Source organism: Myxine glutinosa, chromosome 13 (genome assembly GCF_964187855.1).
Source record: "Myxine glutinosa chromosome 13, kmMyxGlut1.1, whole genome shotgun sequence".
NCBI classification, from domain to species: Eukaryota; Metazoa; Chordata; class Myxini; order Myxiniformes; family Myxinidae; genus Myxine; species Myxine glutinosa.
In genome coordinates, this window is record NC_136273.1 from 11792518 (window position 1) to 11817265 (window position 24748).

General features: G+C 45.8%; 1 protein-coding gene across 3 annotated transcripts in view; it reads left to right on the forward strand.

Moving 5' to 3' along the window:
• The window catches only part of PUM3 (pumilio RNA binding family member 3), a 70283-nt gene extending 49341 nt beyond the window's left edge, over nucleotides 1-20942 (forward strand). For all 3 annotated transcript variants that reach the window (XM_078767082.1, XM_078767083.1, XM_078767084.1), the window contains 4 exons: nucleotides 14651-14894; nucleotides 17804-17879; nucleotides 19366-19453; nucleotides 20239-20942. In XM_078767082.1, the coding sequence (XP_078623208.1) occupies nucleotides 14651-14894; nucleotides 17804-17879; nucleotides 19366-19453; nucleotides 20239-20455 (625 nt within the window). In that variant the 3' untranslated portion in view covers nucleotides 20456-20942. The remainder of the gene's footprint in view (nucleotides 1-14650; nucleotides 14895-17803; nucleotides 17880-19365; nucleotides 19454-20238) is intronic.
• The last annotated feature ends 3806 nt before the right edge of the window (nucleotides 20943-24748 follow it).

Here is a 24748-nt window from a genome sequence, read left to right on the forward strand (position 1 = left end):
TACACGGAATCTCAGCCGGTGCCAGAGCAGCTCGCTGATTTGCTCAGAGCGATCACGTGATGTTCCATCCTCGCTGCCAGTCCACTGAACGGAAAATATATAGAATGACCATTGCCATTCACACCACATAGGTGGAGATGCAGCTACTGGGCGCCATCTTGGTTGGCACACGATGCTGGGCGATGGTGATTTCCATCACGCGTTTGCACGTAATTCAGAGCGAAAAGCGATTGAGTTTTTTCACCTTTTGTGCGATCGTGTTTTTTGTCGATTTTGTGCGATATGAATTAAACGTCTTTGAAACAGCTGTGAAACGTCTTTCCACAACCCTTCCTTAACCGATTGAAGCGGTTTATTGCAGCACAAAATGGCATTTTAACAGTTGTCTCGCTTTTAAAATCTGGGACACGTTCAAAACAAACGAGATCCGCGAAGCGAGTCGGTCGAGTCATGTTAACCAAGATGCCGACACGGTGGCTACACTTTTCACCGAGTATGAGCGTTCTATATATTTTCAATTCAGTGCGCCAGACTCGCTCACGTACTTCATTTGTGGCATAGACATGGCCATTGGGCCTTCACGGTGTAATTTTTGCGAGGCTTTTGTCCGAGAGCTTGAGTCTAATGGGTGAATGTACGGGTTGGGAATGTATGGGTCTCGCTTCCCCCACCCGGCAACGCCGGTACTGGAGGGCGTCACAGGATCGGTGAGGCTCCAAAATCCGCTTCGTGCTGTTGTTCGAAGATGCAGGACGATGTCGCGATTGTTGTGCTGCTCTCCTCCCATGAGAACTGCAACGTCATTGTTGACTGGCCCTCCCCTTCCTCCCTTCCCCTTCCCCCTCCCCCTCTCCCTCCCCTTCCCTCCTCTCCCCCTCCCCCTCCCCCTTCCCTCCCCTCCCCCCTTCCCATCCCCCGTTCCCCTACCCTTCCCCCCTCCATTAGGGTGCACACGGTGCCCCCATATGAGCATATTGCCCTGTCCCTGTTTTTATTTTGTTCCAATCATTAAAATAATAGTCCTAGTCAATTTTTATGAAAATTGGACTCTATTTATGTGTCCCACCATTCACTTGAATATTTCCACAAAAATGGCCATAAGCCGCCATTATAACAATATTATGGTAAATAGGCTGTCTTTAATTCCAGCACTAGTATCATTATTTGTTGTTGTTTTTTCTTGATAGTTCAATGTGAATTGATTTACCTGTGTAAAGTTGTAAATAGAAATGCCAGGGATGAAATGTCCAGACAGTTGCCATGGAAACTGCTGCTAGATTTGGGCTATTTTTAGACATGCACAGTCTAGACATTGTCTAGACATAACAATGCAGTCACAATATGAGCTGATTGACTGATCTGCTCTGTAGCAAGTATATGCATTATGCAGGAACTGATCCTGATGTAGCTGACATGTTTGCCTTTGGCCTGTCATGACACAGATGCTATTACCCAGTTGTAGATATTGACACACATTTGTGATACGTTTGTGTGCGCTGCCAGAATTACTAGCAGAGAGGAAATATTATGGAGGAGGATAAATCATCACAAGATGCTGGTGTTCTTGATATCTGCTCAACTGATGAACTCCAGCATGAATCTACGCCAGGCTCGCCAGCAACTGCAGCAGGATCAAGTTAGTAGAATGAAAACAAGAAACTCTTCTGAGATATTTGCACTAGGTCAATCGATCACGGACGTTGATTCAGAAATAACTGGATCTCGCTTGCCTACAGCACTACAGGTCCTTCGGTGTCTGATATTCCATATACAGGATGGATATTCTACCAACAAAACCAAGTGGGATTGTTCCAAGCTGGTGCTTGCAAAGATTCAGCCTTTTTATGAGAAAGCAAACGTTCCTTTGATATGTGATCGCAAAGCATGTGAAAAGATCTTGAAGCTGCACGATGAGAACTCCAAACTAAGACAAATCCCCAAAAGTCGCCATGACATGCCAACTGTTTTGAGCAAAGTCCATGAACATGAGCAGGATCTTTCCAAAACATTCCCACTCTGGCTGCTTGATGCTGAAGAGAAAATGAAAACTCCTGAGGACATCAAATTCCTGCAGTCCATGAAGACAGATCGTATTGCTAGCTTTGGAGGTTTTGACGCTTCCCTCGCGAAACAGAAACAGATCAGAACAACGCAAGCTTCTGGACAGACGAAGGCAAGAAAAGGCAGAAGCTGAGATGGCGGAGTTAACTGCTACAGCAACATTTGAGAGCAGTTCTGATACTGATCCTGGTGACACTGAGGATGGAGTGGATCTCTTGCCAGGAACCTCTATGGATACACATCCGAGAAGAAAGCACAGACGAGTGGTACATTCTGGGACAGAGGCTTTCATACCTCATAACATGAAATCCCCCAAAATGGTTGCACTTGCTACCAGAATGAAGATGACTCCATCACAACAGGCTGCTTTCACTGAGGCATTCGTCCAGGAAGCTGGAGGGGATGTGTCCAAAGTATATACATCGTATGCTGTGGCTGATAAATCCAGGCGAGAAATCGGAAAGCAAATAGCTGAAAGTTACCAGGAGAAGTGGGATGTTCCACAGTTTGCTTCTCTTCACTGGGATGGCAAGCTGCTTCCCTCGCTCACAAATAAATATGAAAATGAGGAGCGGCTGACTGTGGCGGTTGGAGATGTGACAGACATCAAGGTTCTTGGTGTGCCTGCTTACAAACCTGGAACTGATAAAAAAATCTGGAGAAATCATTTCAAAGCTCACATTTGATTTGCTGTGCAGTTGGAACTGCACAGACTCCATTTGCAACATGGTGTTTGATACGACAGCTAGCAACACAGGGCATGTGTCCGCAGCATGCATTCAGATACAGGAAACCCTAGAACGTCCACTTTTGTTGTCTGGTTGTCGGCATCACGTAGGAGAAGTCATTCTTACGCACGTGTTTGAGGATCTCAAGATCGAGACATCCAAGTCTCCAGATGTCATGCTGTTCACTCGTCTCAGGAAAAATTGGAACTTGGTTCCCCATGAGAGCGATCAGCCACTGCACCGAATACAGTTAGCGTCATTTCCCGAGGAAGGTAAAGATCTAATTGATGAATGGCGTGCAGAAACCTTGCAACTCGTGACATCACAAGTTGACCAGAAACGGGACGACTACAAAGAATATCTACAGCTGTGTGCAGTCTATCTCGATCCTGACTACCCTACTACAACATTTCAGCGTCCTGGTGCCTTACACGAAGCTAGGTGGATGGCGAAATTGATCTACTGTTTGAAAATCTGCCTGTTTGAGACCAATTTGGGGTTCCAGCCCCCCAAAAACCACACCAATTGTTTTTGAAATATATATATATAAATATCTCGCGCTTTATATTTCACCTGTATGCAGCATACAAGTTGGCAGGATGGCCTGGACTGGAGGTACGCACACTTGACTCTAAACTGTCCAGCCTGGGTTTGAATCCCGACCCAGCTATAACCTGTCATGTCGGTGTTTCACAGGCAGGGTGATTCATCAATGTGTGTGCCGCTAAACTGGGCGCCCCGTTTGCGTCCCATTAGTTGTTGGATGTTAAGGATCTGTGTAGTGTTCTGGGCCCTGTGCTATTTCTGGTCTTCATCAATGACCTCATCGAAATGACCTCATCAATGACCCATCGAAAACCTTGATATTTTCTACCCCCGGTAATTCACCCCAGAGTCCTTGCAGTGTTCATATGTTTTATTCCTCTCCCACCTCCCCCCAAGTCCTCCCGATGTCCCTGCTCTCAAATGTTGTGTTTGTGTCCTTCCCCCTCTCTCCCCATCTTGTCTGCCGCTCCCCTTGTTTTTTGTGTTTTGTGTGTCGGTTTGTCTTTTTGTGTGATTAATGTTAGCTCTTTCACGAACCTCGATCTTGTATACAAAAAAAAAAAAAAAAATCTCACCGTGTCTTCCACAAAGAGAAGGCGAGCTATCGCCGGCACTCTGAACAAGTTGTGGCCTGGCATGCTCTTCTCCTCTGCCGTTATATACGTCCTCCTCGGCATCTTTTTCCAGAAGAGCCCTGTCTCGTCACAGTTGAAGATTTGCTGGGGGATGTATCCTTCGGCTTCTATCAGTTCGGCAAAAGTTATAATAAAATCTTCAGCTGCCTTCACATCCGAGCTTGCTGCCTCACCATGCCTGACGACGGAGTGAATGCCGGTCCTCTTCTTAAAATTATCAAACCATCCCCGACTGCCTTTGAATGACTCTTCCGATGCCTCGTCCATTGATGTTCCCGCCGTCTGCTGCACCAAATCCCCGTAAATGTCTCGTGCCTTCTCACAGATGATGCTCTCGGTCACGGTATCTCCTGCGAGCTGCTTCTCCGTCAACCACACAAACAACAACTTCTCCATCTCTTCATGGACAGAGGTCCGGAGCTTTGAAATAATCTTAACGCCCTTGGCTGGCGTTATAGCCTTTATCGACTCCTTCTGCTTCAAAATCGTACATATCGTAGAAGTACTACGATCGTACTGCCTCGCCAAGTCGACGACACGCACACCTCGCTCGTGTTTTTCGACGATTACGTGTTTTATATCCAAGCACATCATCCTCTTCTTCTTCTCAGCATTGCCCTTGGCACTCAATTTCTTAGGACCCATGGTGAAAACTAAGAAATTTTCCAAAATAACCAAAATGCGAAAACAAAGCAACAGCGAGAAACGGCAGAGATGCTTGCACGGCAAGATAACCACGTGACCTGAACGCTCGTTGGGCCACCTAGTGACGGGTGGCGTAAGCTCGTAACTCAGATCTCGGCTTGCATCACAAAGCAAAAATTCGACCGAGCGACGGCTCGTATCTCGGAAAACTCGTAAGTTGGTGCACTCGTAAGTCGAGGTTTCACTGTATATGTGTATATATATATATATATATATATATATATATATATATATATATATATATATATATATATATATATATATATATATATATATATATATATATATATATATATATATATGTTTGTTTTTTTGACCATTTTGTGATGTTGCCATGGTCTGAGTAAGTTTAATTTAATTTGCCAAGTTCTAAGGAGAGGGAAGAGGCTGCTGCATGGCTGTCACAACAGAGAGTGGAATCATCAGGAAAGATAAATAGGATTTTTAAGAGAGTCAGTGATAAATATTAGGAATAGGATGGGGCTGAGAACACTTCCTTTGTGGTGCTCCAGCCTTGACCTGAAGAGGAGAAGACTTAAATTAAAGGGAGAGGGGACTCTTAAATTGTTTTTTTTGTCTGAAAACTAACGATGAGCATGACGTGTGTGTATATGTTGTAGTGAAATCGTATTCGTACTGAACCCGGGGTGATGCTCGCTGCTCGTTGACACCGCTAGGGGCGTGACTATAAGACCCGCTGCTGCGGACGGTGCTCCGAGACTTCTCCTGTGACACGTTACATCTGGTAGACTCGCTAACGGTACGCCAGCATAGAATATCCAGCTTGCTTGCATTGAATGTTATGAATGGTCCCATGTGATGCCACATCGTATACTTATTGCATTTCCTGCATTACAGGATGATGTCATGATCTAAATGGAATTAAACCACAAGTTGGACTAAAGTTGTGTGGACCTGATTGGTTTTCCACAACACTTAATTCCATTTATATCTACCGACATGGCTGGCAACAAGACGCTGGCGGTTGCCGTATTCTGCGCCGACCCGCAAGCCCCGAAAGGTGGCTTGCAACTGAAGCACTGGCTCAGAACATTGGAGAATCATTTCGAGGAGCCTGAGACCGCGCCGACGGTTGCCGCGAAGCTAGCAACGCTTCATTCAAAAATCGACTACAAGGTGTACAATTCCATCGCTCAATTCGCGACGTATGACCTCTCGATCGCGGAGCTCAAACGGCTGTACATAAAGGTAAAAAGCCCGGTGTATGCACGATATTTGCTGCTAACGCGACGTCAGCAACCCAACGAGGCGATGGACCACTATGCCCAGGAGCTCCGGCAGCTCTTTCTGGACAGCATCAAGGAGCCACGGACTCCCGCGCAATCTCAGGATGATCTTCTTTTAGATGCCTTCATTGCAGGGGTCTCCTCCCAGGAACTAAGGCTCAAACTCCTAGAGAAGACCGACCTGACCTTCGCTACAGCACTCGAGCAAGGGAAAGTATACACCGAAGCGCGGATGCAATCGAACACCTATGATCGCACGCGCCTCTTGGCGGGCACTACACTACACGCCTGGCCGGAGAGTGCTACCGCCGAGGACGCGGACCTGCTCGCGGAACTCCGGGATGCTCCGGAGGAAGAGCCAGTCCTGACGGCTGCCGCTACGGCCAGACCCAAGGCCTTACGCGGGGCCGCATGCTTTTTCTGTGGGGGGGCCACGCCATGCCCGGCCCGTGTGTCCGGCACGAGACGCTATATGCCATTTGTGCTCGCAAAAGCGACATCACGTGAAAGTGTGCCAGAAAACGGCACACGGCTCGCGGCTCATTGAATCGCGCGGTCGCGGTCGCGGCGACCTTGAATGGGCTCATTGCGGAGCCTGCGAGCCGAGCCCGAAACCCGGCACCTTACCCGTCTTCGAAGGGGAGGGCCCCTCTCTGCGGGCCCCTGGGCGCTCAGACGTCTTTGGCGGGCGTCACCGGACAGCCACCACAGTCTCATCCTCAATCGGGCACGAAGTACGTGTCCTTGACCAAACTCCGGGCCACGCAAGGGGCTTTGAAGCCTCGCCAAGCCCCAGCGGAACGTTCTCCTCGTGTCGTCCACGAGCTAACGGTGGCCCTCACCCCGGAAAAGGCGATTTCGAATACTACGGAGGCCTTTTCCTGCCAAAAGTGTCAAAAGGCGTTTTCAAATACTACGGAGGCCTTTTTCCGTCAGAATTGTCAGATTTTGAATCGCGAAACACCGGAATGCTTGGGAAAGCCCTCTGATGGCATTAATGGATTCCCCATGGACAACGCATACTCCGGCCACGACCGCAAAACTGCTGCTGGCAAAGGATCCACCCGCGAGGCTTGTCCGACCCATTCGGGGGGTTCAGTCCCACTCCCAGCAGCCTCGTCTGGCCTGGCTCAAGCCCTTATTCCCCTCATGGTCGAAGGCCATTGTGTTCGGGCCTTGGTGGATACAGGGTCTACGGATAGTTTTATCGACCAGCGACTTGTGCTCGGGCATGGATGGCGGATCTGGAGGTCTACGAGACGGATCTTCATGGCTTCCCAGGGGCTTCGACTCAGCACGAAGGGGGAATGCCGATTGAAACTCGTGCTAAAGGGACGGGTTTTTCCTGATGTACACCTTATGGTTTTACCCGCTTTATGTGCTGATATTCTGTTAGGACACGATTTTCTTAAGCTGCATGGACGTCTGGTAATGGAGTTTGGTGGGCCTGACACGCTTGTTGTGGGGGCGGACGACGCGCTTGCGGTGTGCGCCCTAGCACAAATGGACATCCAGCCGCTTTCACTGTTCCCCAATCTAACCTCCGACTGCACCCCTGTCGCGGTGAAATCACGGCGCTACTCTCACGCAGACATGCAATTCATTGCGGACGAAACGGCTCAGCTCTTGAAAGACGGCATCATAGAACCTAGCAGGTCGCCGTGGCGCGCCCAGGTCTTGGTGGTGCGCAGCGAGGCCCACCGCAGACGCATGGTAATCGACTATTCCCAAACGATTAACCGCTTTACACAGCTGGGTGCCTACCCCCTTCCGGGGATGGACGCGCTGGTGCAACAGGTGTCCCAGTATTCGGTCTATAGCACTCTCGATCTCCATAGTGCGTACCACCAGATCCCTATCTCTAGGGCGGATCGTATCTATACCGCTTTTGAGTCGGGGCAGCGGTTGTACCAATTTACGCGATTGCCTTTTGGGGTAACGAACGGGGTCTCTTGTTTCCAGAGGGCCATGGATGACCTCATTGCGCGGGAGCACTTAACCGATGTTTTCGTCTACCTCGATAATCTTACGGTTTGTGGATATGACCAAGGGCACCATGATGCTAATCTGAAGCGCTTCCTTGAGGTCGCGCAGAGGTATCACTTAACTATGAACGAGGATAAGTGCCAATACTTCCTACGCACGATAGATCTTCTGGGGTACACCGTGACCCATGGCTCTGTCGCTCCGGATAAGGAGCGTCTGCGACCTTTGCTCGACATGGCCCCTCCCTGTGATCGGGCGTCCCTGAAGCGCGCCCTCGGGCTATTCGCCCATTACTCCAAATGGGTGCAAAATTTCTCCGCGAAACTTCGCCCCCTCGTGGCCTGCGACACCTTCCCACTGAGTCCGGCCGCATTGGCGGCCTTTGAAGGCCTTAAGGCCGACATCGCCCGAGCCGCCGTGGCGACAATCGACAAGAGCGGCTCTTTCGTCCTCGAAAGTGACGCCTCGGATCAGGCCATCGCGGCGACCCTCTCCCAAGGGGGGCGTCCCGTGGCTTTCTTTTCACGGACTCTTACCACCGCTGAGCGGAGACACTCGTCCATCGAAAAGGAAGCGTATGCGATCGTCGAGTCTATTCGGCGATGGCGCCCGTACTTATTCGGGCGGTGCTTCCAAATCATCACGGACCAGCAAAGCGTTGCGTTCATGTACGACACCTTACACGCCCAGCGCATTAAGAATGAGAAAATCACTCGCTGGCGTATCGAACTCGCCGACTTCTGTTACACCATCAAATATCGCCCGGGGAAGGATAACCGGGCCGCCGATGCCTTATCACGACCAGCTACATGCGCGGGTATCACCTCTTTGGAGGGCCTACGGGTGCTGCATGCCACTGCGGGCCATCCCGGCGTAACGCGTTTCGCTCATTTTGTGCGGCGTGGCAATCTCCCATACTCGATTGACGATATCCACCGTATCTGTCACGACTGCGCTATCTGCGCGGAAATCAAACCGCGTTTCTATAACCCTCCCATGGGGACTCTGGTTAAGGCTACGCGACCGTGGGAACGCTTGGCGATGGATTTCAAGGGCCCATTGCCTGTGTCGAGCGGCTCTCGCTATCTGCTCACTATCGTCGATGAGTACTCGCGATTCCCCTTTGCTTATACGTGCGCGGACATGACTGCTGCCACGGTGATGCGATGCTTACAGAACTTGTTCTCAATGTTCGGGTACCCGGCCTATGTCCATACCGACCGGGGTGCGGTCTTCTTGTCTCAGGAGGTGCGCGGCTATCTGCTCCAAAATAACATTGCTTCTAGTTACACCACGCCGTACAGACCCCAGGCTAATGGGCAGATCGAACGCTTCAACGGGATTATCTGGAGGGCCGTCATGCTCCACCGCCGGACCCTCGGCCGGGGCCTCGATAAATGGGCTTGGTCGCTACCTGCGGCGTTGAACTCGATCAGGGCTCTCCTGAGTACGGCAACCAACCAAACTCCCCACGAGCGACTTTTCCACCACCCCAGGAGCACGGGGTGTATACGGTCTTTGCCCAGTTGGCTCGCTGGGCCCGGGCCGGCCTACCTTAAACGGGCGGTTCGCGCGAGCAAGTACGACCCCCTAGTGGACGAAGTGCAGATTCTCCAGGCTAATCCTGAGCATGCTCGTGTGATGTCGACTGATGGCCGTGAGACTACTGTCTCCGTCCGTCACCTTGCCCCTTGCGGGGTCGCCGACCTGAGTAGGGAATCGGACGGACCGACCGAACCCATCTATGAGACTATGGCCTCTCCCGACGCTCCCATCGCCGAAAGTCTACCGACTCTTCCCTCGCCGGGTCTACCTGGGCCCGACGACTTGGAGTTACCCCCTTCGTCACCCAAACCCTGATGGCGCCTCCGACGCCGGGGACACAGGGATACGTGATGCCGTACCCGGGGAATTTCGGACGCGTGCTGGCAGAGAAATTCGCCGCCCGGCCCGATACGGTTGGGTCGACTGATGTTCCGCACCCTGTTCGTGCTGACGCTCGCTCGCTTCTAACCGCACCGCCGTATAATTCTGACGGGGGGGGGGAGAATGTAGTGAAATCGTATTCGTACTGAACCCGGGGTGATGCTCGCTGCTCGTTGACACCGCTAGGGGCGTGACTATAAGACCCGCTGCTGCGGACGGTGCTCCGAGACTTCTCCTGTGACACGTTACATCTGGTAGACTCGCTAACGGTACGCCAGCATAGAATATCCAGCTTGCTTGCATTGAATGTTATGAATGGTCCCATGTGATGCCACATCGTATACTTATTGCATTTCCTGCATTACAGGATGATGTCATGATGTAAATGGAATTAAACCACAAGTTGGACTAAAGTTGTGTGGACCTGATTGGTTTTCCACAACATATGTATTGTCGGTTCCCCGGGATTAAGACCTCTCGGTGACGGATGGCCTAAACGAGCTTTAACTCCGAGGCGTTTACCCAAAACTATGGCGGTGTTATCTCTTTATGACGCGCGAGGGAAACGGAGGTGCCTGGTCTTATTTGAATGGACGTACGTGACGGGGTGGGATTCATCCTCGAACCCACAAGCAAATAAACGTACAGGACAAGAGATTGGAAATGCAACAAATAAGGGTATACTGAAAATAATGCAGGCAGCAAAGAAATGAACGCATGGTAAACTAAAATTCCTAAATGAGGGACCCTCCTTCGGACTCGTATACAGACACAGGGAGAAATAAATAACATAAAATGTGGTGTGGTGTGTTGGCCGGGACTCAGCTCTGGTCTCTTCAAACAGCACTCAGACCCTGATGGTCGTCGACTGGGTCCCAGGCCCTGTGCGGGAAAACGCCCGAGGGCATGAAGTCGTGCCTCATCCAGCCGGTCTGCACGAGGCAACCGTAATCCCTCCTCCTATAGCCCAGGGAAAGAGAGAACAATGGCATGACAGCCTGCACCAAAGGCCCAGGGACAGAGAGAAAGTATGCGTCCGCTTCCACCATCGCCAGAACAGAGAGAGCGAAGGAAATGCAACCGCCTGCCGCGTAGCCCAGGCCAGAGAGAAAAATGGCGGGTGCTTTGCCTCTTCTTTTCCCCTTTCTAGAAGGTTCCCTTTGACATCACGCTCGCTTCAATCACCAAGCGCCATCGAATCGTCCCAACCAATAGCCCTACTGGTGTGGCCTCACGGCCTCACGGCCAATTGAGAAGATTTGGCTGTGCGAGGTCGTCGTGTCTGTGTACTGTCGGCGATTATGGTGTTTTAAAGGAAGACTCCAGACCCAATTTTTTTTTGAATTATTTAAATCTTTAGAATTAGGTAATGTTTAATTTTTCAAAAGAAAAAAAAAATTCGACGCTAAATTAGTCGTAAAATGCGTTTTTGAAAAGTTACGATAAAAAAAAAAGAAACTAGTTCTGGAATCCTTGTGACGTCACTGACGTCACACGAGGTATAGATTTCAGCTGATCGCGGTGCACACAGTGCATAAACATGGCAGACATGGCAGAAGAAGAAGTTTCTGACTCCGAATCGCTCTATTTCCTCTGATCTGTCGGACTTTTCAGCCGATGAATACGTATCAGAGGCTGAGGAAAGTATTGTAGAAGAATTTGATATAGAACGGAGAGAATTTGGTGTTCAACCATATCAGTTTGAGCCAGAATATGCCGACGAAGATCCAGAGGCCAATATGGAGGTCGATGTGGAAAACGACGAAGATGATGCTGAACGGCTCGCAGATTTAGATTACTGGTACGTGTTGGGCTAGCGTACTTGTTGATAGTTTTGGTTAAATATGCGAGGAATATTTATATCAAGCGAGTGTTATTGCAGTAGTGACTTTGATCGATAAAACGGTAAAAACCCGATCGCCTTGTGCCTGTATCATGGCGTAGCCACAGACACGCAGGCTGCCGCTACTGAGTGTAGTGTACAAATGCACTCGTCACTGTACGTCGGCGTTTCGTAGAATTTTGGCCAATCTATTTATATTTATGGCAGGCATGTTCCGCTAGACCCAGAAATAAGACGATACATAAACAATTATGCTCGCATCGCGGGAGGGGGTGGGGGGGGGGGGGGGGGGGATAGCCCACATTTTATATATGACACAAACGTCATTTACGATTTAGTGTAGGCCTAGGCCTATGCATTGCTGGTGTCTTTGGGGACACACAGTGACTGTACACTCGCATTCAAGCCTGTGTTTATGATTATAATACCATTGTTTTTCTTGAATGAAGGGGGGGTTCATAATCTCTCAATTTATGGTTGCGTACATACTTTAAAGGGGCTTTTCAATCATGAAACGTTGTTTACACTTTACATGCAAATATTGGTATAAACCAGCAAAATAAATTGGCTACCTATTATACATTACATTTTATTTCTAGGACTGCACTCCTAGTACGAACACAGTGCCCAGCCAAATGTTATGGCCCTTTAGGCCACTTAAAGGTGCGCTTTATTGAATCTTGCACGAGGTAACGTAGACTCTGTTGCAGTGATGTCACTAGGGGTAGCAGTGACATGCCATTACCTCATAGGCTGCCTCTCCATTGAGATCTCACCCGTCGTTGGCTCTCCAGATAGTTGTAATGCTCTTTCATCTGAAGGATCTGGCACTTGGTGAAGCTGCTGAATGAGGTCACTGTCGAAACAGCTGGTAGAAACAGGGTGCCAATGGAGCTGGAAAGCTGGTCTGCCACCACATTGTCCCGCCAAGGTGGGAGCTGGAGCTGAAAACATGCTCCGGCGAGGATGCTTGGATCACTGGCGCAGTCAGAGCGGTGTATGGCTTGTACCATACAGCAGAACCATACAGCAGAGAGCCAGCAGAACTGTGAGGGTTGATGTGGAGGGCAAATGCATGATTATACAGATAGTCTTACCCCAGTCCATTCCCAGGACTCGTCCCATCCGTGCTGCTGGTGGAGCGGTACCATCCTTGTCGAACACCAGGAACTGCATCAGGTCATGCCGACTGGGAAAACAACTTCAGTTGCTGATGCTGGCTCCATCTGGAGGCGTGGTAGATGGCCGCCATGATGTTGGACTGAAGCACAGATATGCTGTAACCCCAATCACTCTGTAAAGGTGATCACTGTGGACGAATACGACAGGCCCATGTACATCAACAAATAATACGAAACCGAGTTTGGGATGTTGTAGTATTTTAGCAGTTTAAATCAGCAAGACTGTTGGCAGTTTGTTGCCGAGCATCTTCCAGTTTTTGACCAGTTTTTTCTGCGCTGTAGTTTGCGAAGTGTCATCACTTCCAAAACCTTGATCTTTTCTACCCCTGTTAATTCTCCCCAGATCCACTTTTCTTAAATACCGACTTCTTTCCTGGAAGTCCTAGCAGTGTCCATGTGTTTTTTTTTTTACCTCTCCCACTCCCCACCCCTTCCCCCTTCCCACGCTGCCTTCCCCCAAGCCCTCTATCTCCCACAGATCTCCCGATATCCCTGCTCTCAAATGTTGTACTTGTGTGCTTCCCCCTCTCTCCCCATCTTGTCTCCCGCTCCCTTTATTTCGTGTTATGTGTTCGTTTTTTGTTTTTTTTGTCATTAATGTTAGCTCTTACACGAGCCTCGATCTTGTACACAACCAAAAAAAAATCACAAGATTGATATTTTCTGAGATGGCTTTTGGGGCTTGGCATAAGCAAACGCATGTGAGATGCCACATACCTTCAGCATTGTCTCTTCAGCCGTATGACATTGGCACAAGTCCAGCAACAATTCTTATTCACATACTTAGCATGTTGTGGAGAGATAATTAAATATGTATCAATCCCATACAAGCCTTATCTTTATCCTGATGTGGCTGGTGTGTCTGTATGTGACCATGGTATATGTGTGATTCTTCATTGATCATCGATCGTTGCAAAATAACAATCTAACTATTTTTCTCGTTACTATTCCTTTTATCCATTGGTTCGAAGACCCTTCCATCATGCATTAAAAAAAAAACACTTGCCCTGCACTTGCCACTGCAAAATGCTCCATCCTATTAGACTTTCTCTTACCATCTTAAGCACTTTCATGAACCTACCAAGAATTATTTCGTTCTTTGGTCAAAACAAACAGATACAGTGTACATTAACATGAATTTACAAGGAGATTGATGGACAATGGACAAAGACATGATTTATAGCAGTTAAATCGGGATATCTGGATCAACATCCAATTAATCATAGTTGACTTGTCAAATTCTAAGTTAAAGGTTAAAGTTCCACCATTAATCCACTTTATAGCTGCAAAATGCTAGATTCTAACCACCAGCTCAGACACAGCTCTTCACCTCGTTATCAGCTGCATTCCTCCCTCACTTACAGGCCAAAAAAACTCAAACGCTGTGACCTTCCTCTTTTAAGAGCCTCACTCGGCTGCATTTTACGCACTGGACTACAGGAATTAAAATTCTTTTTTTTCTACTTGTCAAGCAACAGCAACAAGAGCATTTAGATAATCATTTTATTTCTTTATCGGTGTTCTGGAAGAACCCGGGACATATAGGCATGCCTTGCGTACAATACCCATTTGTCTTGCCTTTAATCCTAAGCTCTCAATTCTCAGGGTTGATATTTTTTTTCATTTTAACTATTCACTCACTTGTTTTTATTTATTTTAATTTTGATGTTTTTATTTATTTAGTTTAATACCTGTTGAATGAATAAAGTGAATATAATTATTTTTTATCTACCATTGTCATTGCAACTTCAAGTTTATCAGAATTTGCCTTTTGCCTTTCCCCTTTCCCCAGCAAGAAGGAGGCGTCCCGGCGTCATTCTGAGCTCCGGACCGCCACCTGGCCTGGCGTCGCCGCATTCGCCGCCTCCGTTGTCCCCGCGCTTGCACAGAGCCCCGGTGGGGCACCTCTCCTTGCCGCCCTCGTGGAAAGTGCGAGTAATGCGGGTGACGAGGGTGAGCACGATGCTCGCCCTATTATTGAAGCCATTGCAAAGGCTGCTGCAGTGGAGTTTGTACCAGGTGGAGTAGATGGAGAGGTAAAAATGCTGGCTTCTCTCTTCACTCTGCCTCTCCTCCGTTTTACCCTTTACTTATATTTTCCCCTCTTTATGACCTTTGTCTTTTTGAAATTGCTCTCGGCTTTCTCTTTGTGCTAAAATAATAAGCAGCTTGATTTGTCCTGTTGCTGTAATACATCTGACTAGAGATCAAACACTAATGTTGCCACTTTTGTTTTTGACACAATCTTTTTAACCACTTATAGCAATGCACATCAAAGCTTTTGCTTAATATATTCGGCCATTTTCATCAAACTAATCGTTTACAGCTTCTTAGCTGTAAATCGGTGACCTTTTCATGCAGCAAAGTGCATCGTATTGTACATTTGCCCTGCCTCATGCAATAGCTGAGAAGTGAACTTTGAAAGTAAAATTGGCGTCAATTTGACTTTGGTACGTGAAACATCCTGCAACCAATGCCTGCAGAAAACAGATGACAGATGGGTGAAAACTAAACCTCTGCCCATCTTCGGTGGTGGAAGTAACAAATATTTTGTCCACAACGTGTTCGTATTTCCCTTTTGTATTGTATGTACGAAATAGCGATTTCTCCCCCCCCCCCCCCCCCTCACTTTCCGATTATGAATCGAAGTTGCCCTTTCCACGAAATTGGTAATCGTGAAGAAGCCTACGGTACTTGCATACTGGAAATGTTACGGGTAGTGTTCGAAACCACTGTTCAAAAATTGTACCCGAGTCGTCAAACAGAAAATCTATTACGTGAAGGTGAAACGCACGCATGGCCGACATGTCATCTGGCTTTCTGCATTCTCATGCACCTGAAGCAGTGTTGTTTTTCCTGACAATTTGAACGTTCAAAATGGATCCGTTGTGTGCGGGCTTGTGCTTTGCATTATGGGATTGGAAGTATTATGGGATTGGAAGTAAAGATCTTTATTGCAAAGCACTGGTGGTGTCGTGTCGGCCATTTTTGCAATCTGTTATGAACACTCCAAAATTCGCTAATGGCCACTTGCTGTTCATATTTGCCTGGCATGCATGTGAGGTTGTAATTATGATATGGTTGTTGTTAAACTATGTTTATTCATCATTAGTATCTTTGCAAAAATGGTTTGCAAAATGTATTGCGACCTTCCAACCTTGACGTTTTGCTGTTTTTGTCATGGGAACGCCGTAAAAAATGAAGAAGAAAAACCTTTCTAACCACCGTGTTTAATTCTAAATAGGTTCTAAAGGGTGATTCTAAGGGGTAATTCTCAATAGGTTCTAAATCTAAAGGGTGATTCTAAGGGGTAATTCTAATTAGGTTCTAAAGGGTGATTCTAAGGGGTAATTCTAAATAGGTTCTAAAGGGTGATTCTAAGGGGTAATTTTAAATAGGTTCTAAATCTAAAGGGTGATTCTAAGGGGTAATTCTAAATAGGTTCTAAATCTAAAGGGTGATTCTAAGGGGTAATTCTAAATAGGTTCTAAATCTAAAGGGTGATTCTAAGGGGTAATTCTAAATAGGTTCTAAATCTAAAGGGTGATTCTAAGGGGTAATTCTAAATAGGTTCTAAAGGGTGATTCTAAGGGGTAATTCTAAATAGGTTCTAAATCTAAAGGGTGATTCTAAAGTGTAATTCTAAATAGGTTCTAAAGGGTGATTCTAAGGGGTAATTCTAAATAGGTTCTAAAGGGTGATTCTAAGGGGTAATTCTAAATAGGTTCTAAAGGGTGATTAAAAGGGGTAATTCTAAATAGGTTCTAAAGGGTGATTCTAAGGGGTAATTCTAAATAGGTTCTAAAGGGTGATTCTAAGGGGTAATTCTAAATAGGTTCTAAAGGGTGATTCTAAGGGGTAATTCTAAATAGGTTCTAAAGGGTGATTCTAAGGGGTAATTCTAAATAGGTTCTAAAGGGTGATTCTAAGGGGTAATTCTAAATAGGTTCTAAAGGGTGATTCTAAGGGGTAATTCTAAATAGGTTCTAAAGGGTGATTCTAAGGGGTAATTCTCAATAGGTTCTAAATCTAAAGGGTGATTCTAAGGGGTAATTCTAAATAGGTTCTAAAGGGTGATTCTAAGGGGTAATTCTAAATAGGTTCTAAAGGGTGATTCTAAGGGGTAATTCTAAATAGGTTCTAAAGGGTGATTCTAAGGGGTAATTCTAAATAGGTTCTAAATCTAAAGGGTGATTCTAAGGGGTAATTCTAAATAGGTTCTAAATCTAAAGGGTGATTCTAAAGTGTAATTCGAATGGGTTCTAGAGGGTAATTCTAAAGGGTCATTCTAAAGGGTTTCATTCATTTCTAGGCTTTGCCTATTTCATATTAAAAATGTCAAACTGAACCGATTCCTTCGGATTTTTTTTTTGTCACAATTTCGACAGGATCACTCCCAAAAAGCATACTTTTACGTCAGTCTTTCCAAATTAAATCAAGAGGGAATGCCCCAGACCCCCATAGTAAAGAGTGGTTTTGCTCGTTGCTTTCCTCTTGACAAAAGTTCTGCAGTTTCACCCCATGCATGGGCTTTTCTACCCTTGTTATTAACCTCCCCCAATCCCCTTGCCCTCCAAATTTCAAGTTTTCCCTCGAGTTTCCTTCTGTATCCCATATTTCCATCTTGTCCACCCCATGCATTCTTTCCTGCCGCCCATTCCACTCCACACCATTGTTTGTCCAAGTCTGCCTCTAACTTGGCTTTTTAACTCTGCTGTTGGTGTCCTCTCCTCCATACCCCTCCCCCCTTCAACTTTCTCAACTGTGCTGTGCCTTTCATTCTGGTGCGTCATGATCCATTCAGTGTTCTCACTCTTCCATGATCCTTGACTCTGTATCCCCAAAAAATCTTTGTCTCACTGGATACATTTTACTATATTGCAAGAATGCCCCCACCATTTTTATACCCTTTACTCATTGATTCTATGTTGATGTTTTTTTCCAGCTTCACATGGCTGAGCATCCAGCTGGTCACCTGCTGCTGAAAAGACTTCTGAAAGTAGAGGGAGGGAGACAAACAGGTAAATGCCATGGAGAGAGCAATGCATGCAATGCAAAGTTTATTGTTGTTACCTCCACCACGGAAGGTGGATGGGGGTTATGTTTTCACCCCTGGCTGTTTCTGTGACCAGGATATCTCAAAAATGTTGTCGACAGATTCAGACAAAATTTGGTGGACAGGTCGGGTGTGTGACAAGGAACAATTGATTCAATGCTGGTGAAGATCTGGATCTGTATCCGATAATTTGTTTTTAAGTTTTGAAAGTGATTCTTCACCATTTGAAAGATGGGGCCAAAATTATGTGCTGTACTGTATGCATAGCATGATATTTAATAATAATAATAATAATAATTCATTTATTTTGTATAGCGCTTTTCCAGAAGCCCAAAGGCGCTTTGACAGAGTGGCAAACATAATGCATAACAATACATGAAAACAACAATTGCAAAAAGACAAGAATCAATAGGGAAATATTTAAAGCAAAAGGAGGGAGAAGGAGAAGAGATAGTCTAATGATATTTGGTGGACAGGTCGGGTGTGTGACAAGGAACAATTGATTCAATGCTGGTGAAGATCTGGATCTGGATCCGATAATTTGTTTTTAAGTTTTGAAAGTGATTCTTCACCATTTGAAAGATGGGGCCAAAATTATGTACTGTACTGTTATGCATAGCATGATATTTCAGAACGTTGTTGACTGATTCGGGCAAAACAAGGTGAGTTGGTTAGGTGACAAGAACAAGCTGATTCGATTTTGGTTCAGGTCTGGATCCAGATCAGATCTATCAGTGGGATACAAAATGTAAACTGTTCAGCCTGGCAGAGGTTTGTGCTCTATCGAGTGCCGTTGTAGTAGTTGGTTGTTTTTTTTCCTCCTTTTTTTCATGTATTCACCTGTTGTAATGGAAATATACGTAGTTGAGGTTGGGCTCTTTATAGCCTTTGTTAATCTGTCTTATTACACCATTACGGTAAGGGTCAGCAAAGACAGGCCAGCAAATCGTGGGGCAGGTATTTGTTTTTTCTCAAACACCGCCACGTTTATTTTCATTTGGATACCGTGAGGTGGTTATAACATCCACAGGTGAGTGTTCGAAGGTGGGACAGCTGGCTTCATGCCCTTGTGAAAGTGTGGTCTACCCTACGTTGCAGTACCCTGCCTGTTAACTCACCAAGAGTACAGTTTTCACTCCAGTCCAATTTTCTTAGTGAATAATTTTGAAAGAGAAAGAGAGCTCCGATACAGGTGGTGGTGTTACTGAGCTGAGCTGCACTGAGAGTGGTTCAAGTATGGGATGTGTGTTTATATATATTTTTGTCTCGCTAGATACTTAATACGTTCTGATGAGGCATAGATCAGTTGTGTGTTGGTGACTAAGTGTAGTGTACGTGTTTAAAATCAAATCGTGAACACGGAAAGGCTACTTTGAAGATGCGGTTGATAGCATAGGCCATACAGGATATTTGTGTGCACCTTTCATATTACCTCACCTCTGTTTACCTAGAACTCGCCTCAAGATTGCTTGCCAACGTTGGTCCAGAATCACTAGCTCGATGGAGTTTCGTAAACCGTGGGGCGATTGTCCTGTGTTGGTAAGTATTTATTTATTTATTTATTTTGATTCTTGTTCTCGGACAATGTAATGGAGTCGCTTGCTTGTTGATATAATTGTACGAGATATGTGACTGCGTCGACATTGATTGGTTACCCGAAGATGGTGGCTGTAGCTGGGATTATAAGGTGCAAATGACGTGGGTTATTTTTCATTAAGAGTATGTTGATAATTGCATTGCATGATACAGAGTGCAGTCATTCTTTTCTTCGAGCAATTGTGTTGTGGTTTCTAAGATTGCTTTTGTTAATCCGTGACTGTACATGGTTCTCCGCCACTGTACTGGGTGGAGCGTGAGAGGCGCCCCCTAGCGGTTGGTTGGTAAGAGTAGCAGGAGCAAATGAATAAAAATAGCTGCAGTCGTATTCCCTCTCTCTCTCTCTCTCTCTCTCTCTCTCTCTGAGGGAGAATGGCAGTCTGTATTGGGTGAGGCAATTGCCACATAATTTAAAAATTTGGAAAATATTTGCATATAATTATAGTGCTTTGCCAACAAGTAACAATTGGTGTAAAATTTCACCTGAATGTACAGTGAAGTTTCCATGACATGAAATCTTAATATATCTTCCCTTTTACCATCTCCCCCACTTCCTCCAACATTTATTTTACACTTTTAACTTCCTTCAACTCAACCTTGAATTCCTCATCTCATCATCTTTCTTCATCCTCTCCTTCCTCCTGTCTTTTTCTTATTATCTCTTGCGTTTTCTTTACACGCTCATGTCTCATCTTTTGGACTCGCAATTACATGCATATCTAAAACAGCTTCCTCAAGCACTCTCCACCCTCTGCCACTTCAAGCGTCGTCTCGGCTCTGAAGTCTCTCGTCCCTCAGCTGGAGGCGAAGTTGTCTTCTCAGCCTTCAAATTGTCAGTCGCTTCCCTCCGGAAATCCGGCTGTAAAAGCCACAGGAGAGAGAACCATGATGAACGGAGGCATCGCCGCTCTTCTTCAGAATCTTGGACAGAAAGGGTTGAAATGAAAGCGATGTGACACGAGAATCTGCGAGTCGAGAAGGATGATCATGATGGAGTTTGTAAATGAAAAGGAATAATAAAAACCTTACAATTTATTGCTTTTCACACTTAATATTTTGATACGGCACATTTAACACCCGCTCCTTTGTAGTGGAGTTAATTTGGCTCTTGTTTATTTGTTGTTCAACTCGCAAACCACTAACGTTGATCAAATTGTTTGACATTCCCTTTGAGACATCACGGAAGTACTAGATTTAGCATGAACATTGTTTGTATTACCATTTACGACTGGATCAAGTTAGTTTCTTTGGATTCTATCGAATATGTATATGAAAATGGCGACCATCACACAATCTGTTTATGAACGCTGATGTGATTGCAACTTTGAAAGTTATTTTCAAAACTCAGCTTTTTGATGTGTTGGTTCCTAAACATGTGATGTATTGGTTCCTAAATCTGCTTTTGAATAACATGTATTTATCTGTTATAGAAGCCTCAGCTTTTTTTTTTTTTTTTTTTTTTGGTATACAAGATCGAGGCTCGTGAAAGAGCGAACATTAATCACACAGAAAGACAAACAGACACATAAAACAAATAACATCGGGAGCGGTAGACAAGATGGGGAGAGAGAGGGGGAAGGACACAAACACAACATTTGAGAGCAGGGACCGAGAGACATGGAGACATCGAGAGAACTGTGGGAGGGAGAGGGCTTTGGGGGGGAGGCATGGGAAGGGGGGGGGGGGGGGGTGGGAGAGGTATAAAACATATGGACACTGCCAGGATTTCCAGGAAAGAAGTTGGAATTTCAAACAAGGTGGATCTGGGGTGAATTAGTGGGGGTAGAAAAGATCAAGGTTTTGGATGGGGGAAGATAAGAGATGGTGGTGAACAGCTGTTTTAAAGACCTGGAGGGATGAGTGTGATTGAAGTGAGTGTGGGAGTTTGTTCCAGAGGCGGGAGAAAAGAGGAATGAAAGAGTGAAGGTGAGCAGAGAGCCGAGATTTCGGCAGTTTAACCATCAGAGGGTGGCTGGCAGATCTTGTGCGACCTGTAGGAATATTTGGGGGACAGAGCACAGAGAGAGCTGGGGGAGCAAGGCCAGAGAGGAGTCGGTAGAAGACAGAAAGACCACCTACCTGCCTGCGGTGAGTGAGTGAAAGGCCCTCAGAGATAGCTTCATCGCGGGAGATTCCAATGATTCTGAAAGCTTTGGATTCAACAGCGTGAAGCCGAGCCAGGTGTGAGGCAGGAGCACCAGCCCATAGGGGAGAACAGTATTCCATTGAGCTGCGGATGAAAGCCTTGTATGTGGTGAGGAGCTCAGGTGTGCCTAGGAAGGACTTCGCACGACGGAGGATGCCCAGTCGGCGACTGGCTTTGGAGGCCAGCTTGGAAATGTGGTTTTCCCAAGAAAGATCATGGCAGATAGTGAGACCCAAAAGCTTGAGCGACAGAACTTCTTGGAGAGGATTGTTGAGAAAGTAGATGGGAGGGTTGTCCAGTCGATCTTTTCGGAGAGACATCGTAAGAGTGTGAGATTTGTCAGGATTGAAAGACATGTTGAACATGCAGGATTGAAAGACATGCTTTCTGTTAAACCATGAGTTGTCATAGGAAGGGGCCTTGCAAATACTTTTTAAGCCTAATTTTAATAAAAGGGTGAAATAGATAAGGTTGTAAGTGACAGGACTGTCTAGGACAGGTAATTCTGTCCAATGGACAACTGGAAACCTCCATCAGCCTGACCGAAGGAATATGTGAAGTCGGCGATGAAGTCCGACCCTTAGACCTGTATGGAAAGGTGTATGCTGCATGTGTGAGAAGTGTTATGATTTATGGGAGCGAGACATGGGTAATGAACTTAGAGCAGCAACGAAGGCTAGAAAGGGTGGAAATGCGAATGGTTCGATGGATGTGCGGAGTATCGTTGAGAGAGAGGAAGACAAATGATGAATTGCGAAAGATGATGGGAATAGAGCCTGTGATTGATGCTGTGAAGAGGAACAGGTTGAGATGGTTTGGTCATGTGTTGAGGAAGGATGAAAGTGACTGGTTGAGAAGAGTGATGGAAATGAATGTAGAAGGAAGTAGAGGACGGGGAAGACCGAGAAAGACTTGGCTAAAGATGGTGGAAGAAGAAATGTGGGCAAGTGTTTGACATGGAGAAATGCAGAAAATAGGGCAAAATGGAGAACATTGTCATGGGGACCACAAGGCTAACCCCCGCTCTAGCAGGGAAAATGGGCTTAAAATGCACGCTCTTGTTGTATTTTCCGTATCTTCAATAGTATATGGTCTCGTGGTGTAAACCACTGATTCGAGGTGTCCGCAAAGAAAAAAAACAACAATCAAGTGGCATTAAATCTGGAATAATTGGTGGCCATTCTATTGGTCCACGACGTCCGATCCACTTTCCCATGGAGGTTAGCATACCTTAACCAATGTTCTGTTTCCATCCATTGTTGTACATACTTGTCTGCTGATGCAGATCGACATTAACCTTCACGAAATGGTCCTCCATTTTGATGATGCTTCGTAGAAATGATGGGTTGTTAAAGGTAGGGAATTCTTGTTTACCACTGTGGGAAAGCAGTTGAAGTTTTTACCTTTTGCCCTTCATCAGTGTGGTAATTTCTACAATGAAGAAGAGTTTTATATATACATCTGGGTGTTTAATTCGAATTGATCAGATGCGGTGGTGTAATGGTTAAAGCATTCACGTTGAGTCTCGGAGGTCAGTTTTGAATCCTGCTGGTCATTCCCAATCTTTTGAAAAATGGTGCGTGCTGCTACCTTGCTTAACGCTCGGCATTTAAAAGCATAGAGCACAGCCAAACAACGCCAGTAATGCATGGCAAACCACCCAGTATAACCTTTGCCAAGAAACTGCTTTGGCAACACCAATGCTCTAAAAAGTACGGTACATCAAATCAATCAATTAAAATGATCAAATATGTCCAGGTGGTCTTTACGGGTTTTTTGGGGTTGGGGAGAAGTGATGGAAGTAGAAAACAACTTTCAAGGTACGGGATGAAATAACTGTGGCCAAGTATTCCTACATAATAGCAATTGCTTGCCACTGCGCATTCATTTTTATAAGCATCTCATGTGATGTCTTGTTGTGCTCAGGTATATGTGCTTGTGTGTCTCTCCTTTCCCTGTGCGTGTTGCGTCTTCCAAAATGGAGGGGCCTGTCAAAACCCCACCCAAAAGATGTCTATGCAGCATATATCTCCCCTCCCATTCCGCTCTCCCATTCCACCTCCCCATCCTCTTCTCCCTCCCCTTACTTCCTTTCCCTCCACTTCTCTTCCCTTCTCTCTCTCTCTCTCTCTCTCTCTCTCTCTCTCTCTCTCTGTCTCTGTCTCTATCTTTCCATCCATCCTCCTCTTCACCCACCCCTCTCCCTTCTATTTCCCTTCCATGCCCCTCCCCTCCCTCTCCTGCTTTCCTTCCCTGTCCCCTAGAAAACCTCTGGGATATTTAACGTTCTCCAAAAATCCAACTCTTCCATTCTTATGAAAAAGAAAAACTAGGTTATTTAATGTTCTCCAGCAATCAAACTCTTCCCTTCTTATGAAAAAGAAAAACTCTGGGATATTTAACGCTCACCAGCAATCAAACTCTTCCATTCTTATGAAAAACAAAATCTCTGGGATATGTAACATTCACCAGCAATGAAACACTTCCATTCTTATGAAAAATAATAACTCTGGGATATTTAACGTTCACCAGCAATCAAACTCTTCCCTTCTTATGAAAAAGAAAAACTCTGGGATATTTAACGTTCACCAGCAATGAAATTCTTCCCTTCTTATGAAAAAGAAAAACTCTGGGATATTTAACGTTCACCAGCAATCAAACTCTTCCCTTCTTATGAAAAAGAAAAACTCGGATATTTAACGTTCACCAGCAATCAAACTCTTCCCTTATGAAAAAGAAAACCTCTAGGATATTTAACGTTCACCAGCAATCAAACTCTTCCCTTCTTATGAAAAACAAAATCTCTGGGATATGTAACATTCACCAGCAATGAAACACTTCCATTCTTATGAAAAATAAAAACTCTGGGATATTTAACATTCACCAGCAATCAAACTCTTCCCTTCTTATGAAAAACAAAAACTCTGGGATATTTAACATTCACCAGCAATCAAACTCTTCCCTTCTTATGAAAAACAAAATCTCTGGGATATGTAACATTCACCAGCAATCAAACTCTTCCATTCTTATGAAAAACAAAATCTCTGGGATATGTAACATTCACCAGCAATCAAACTCTTCCATTCTTATGA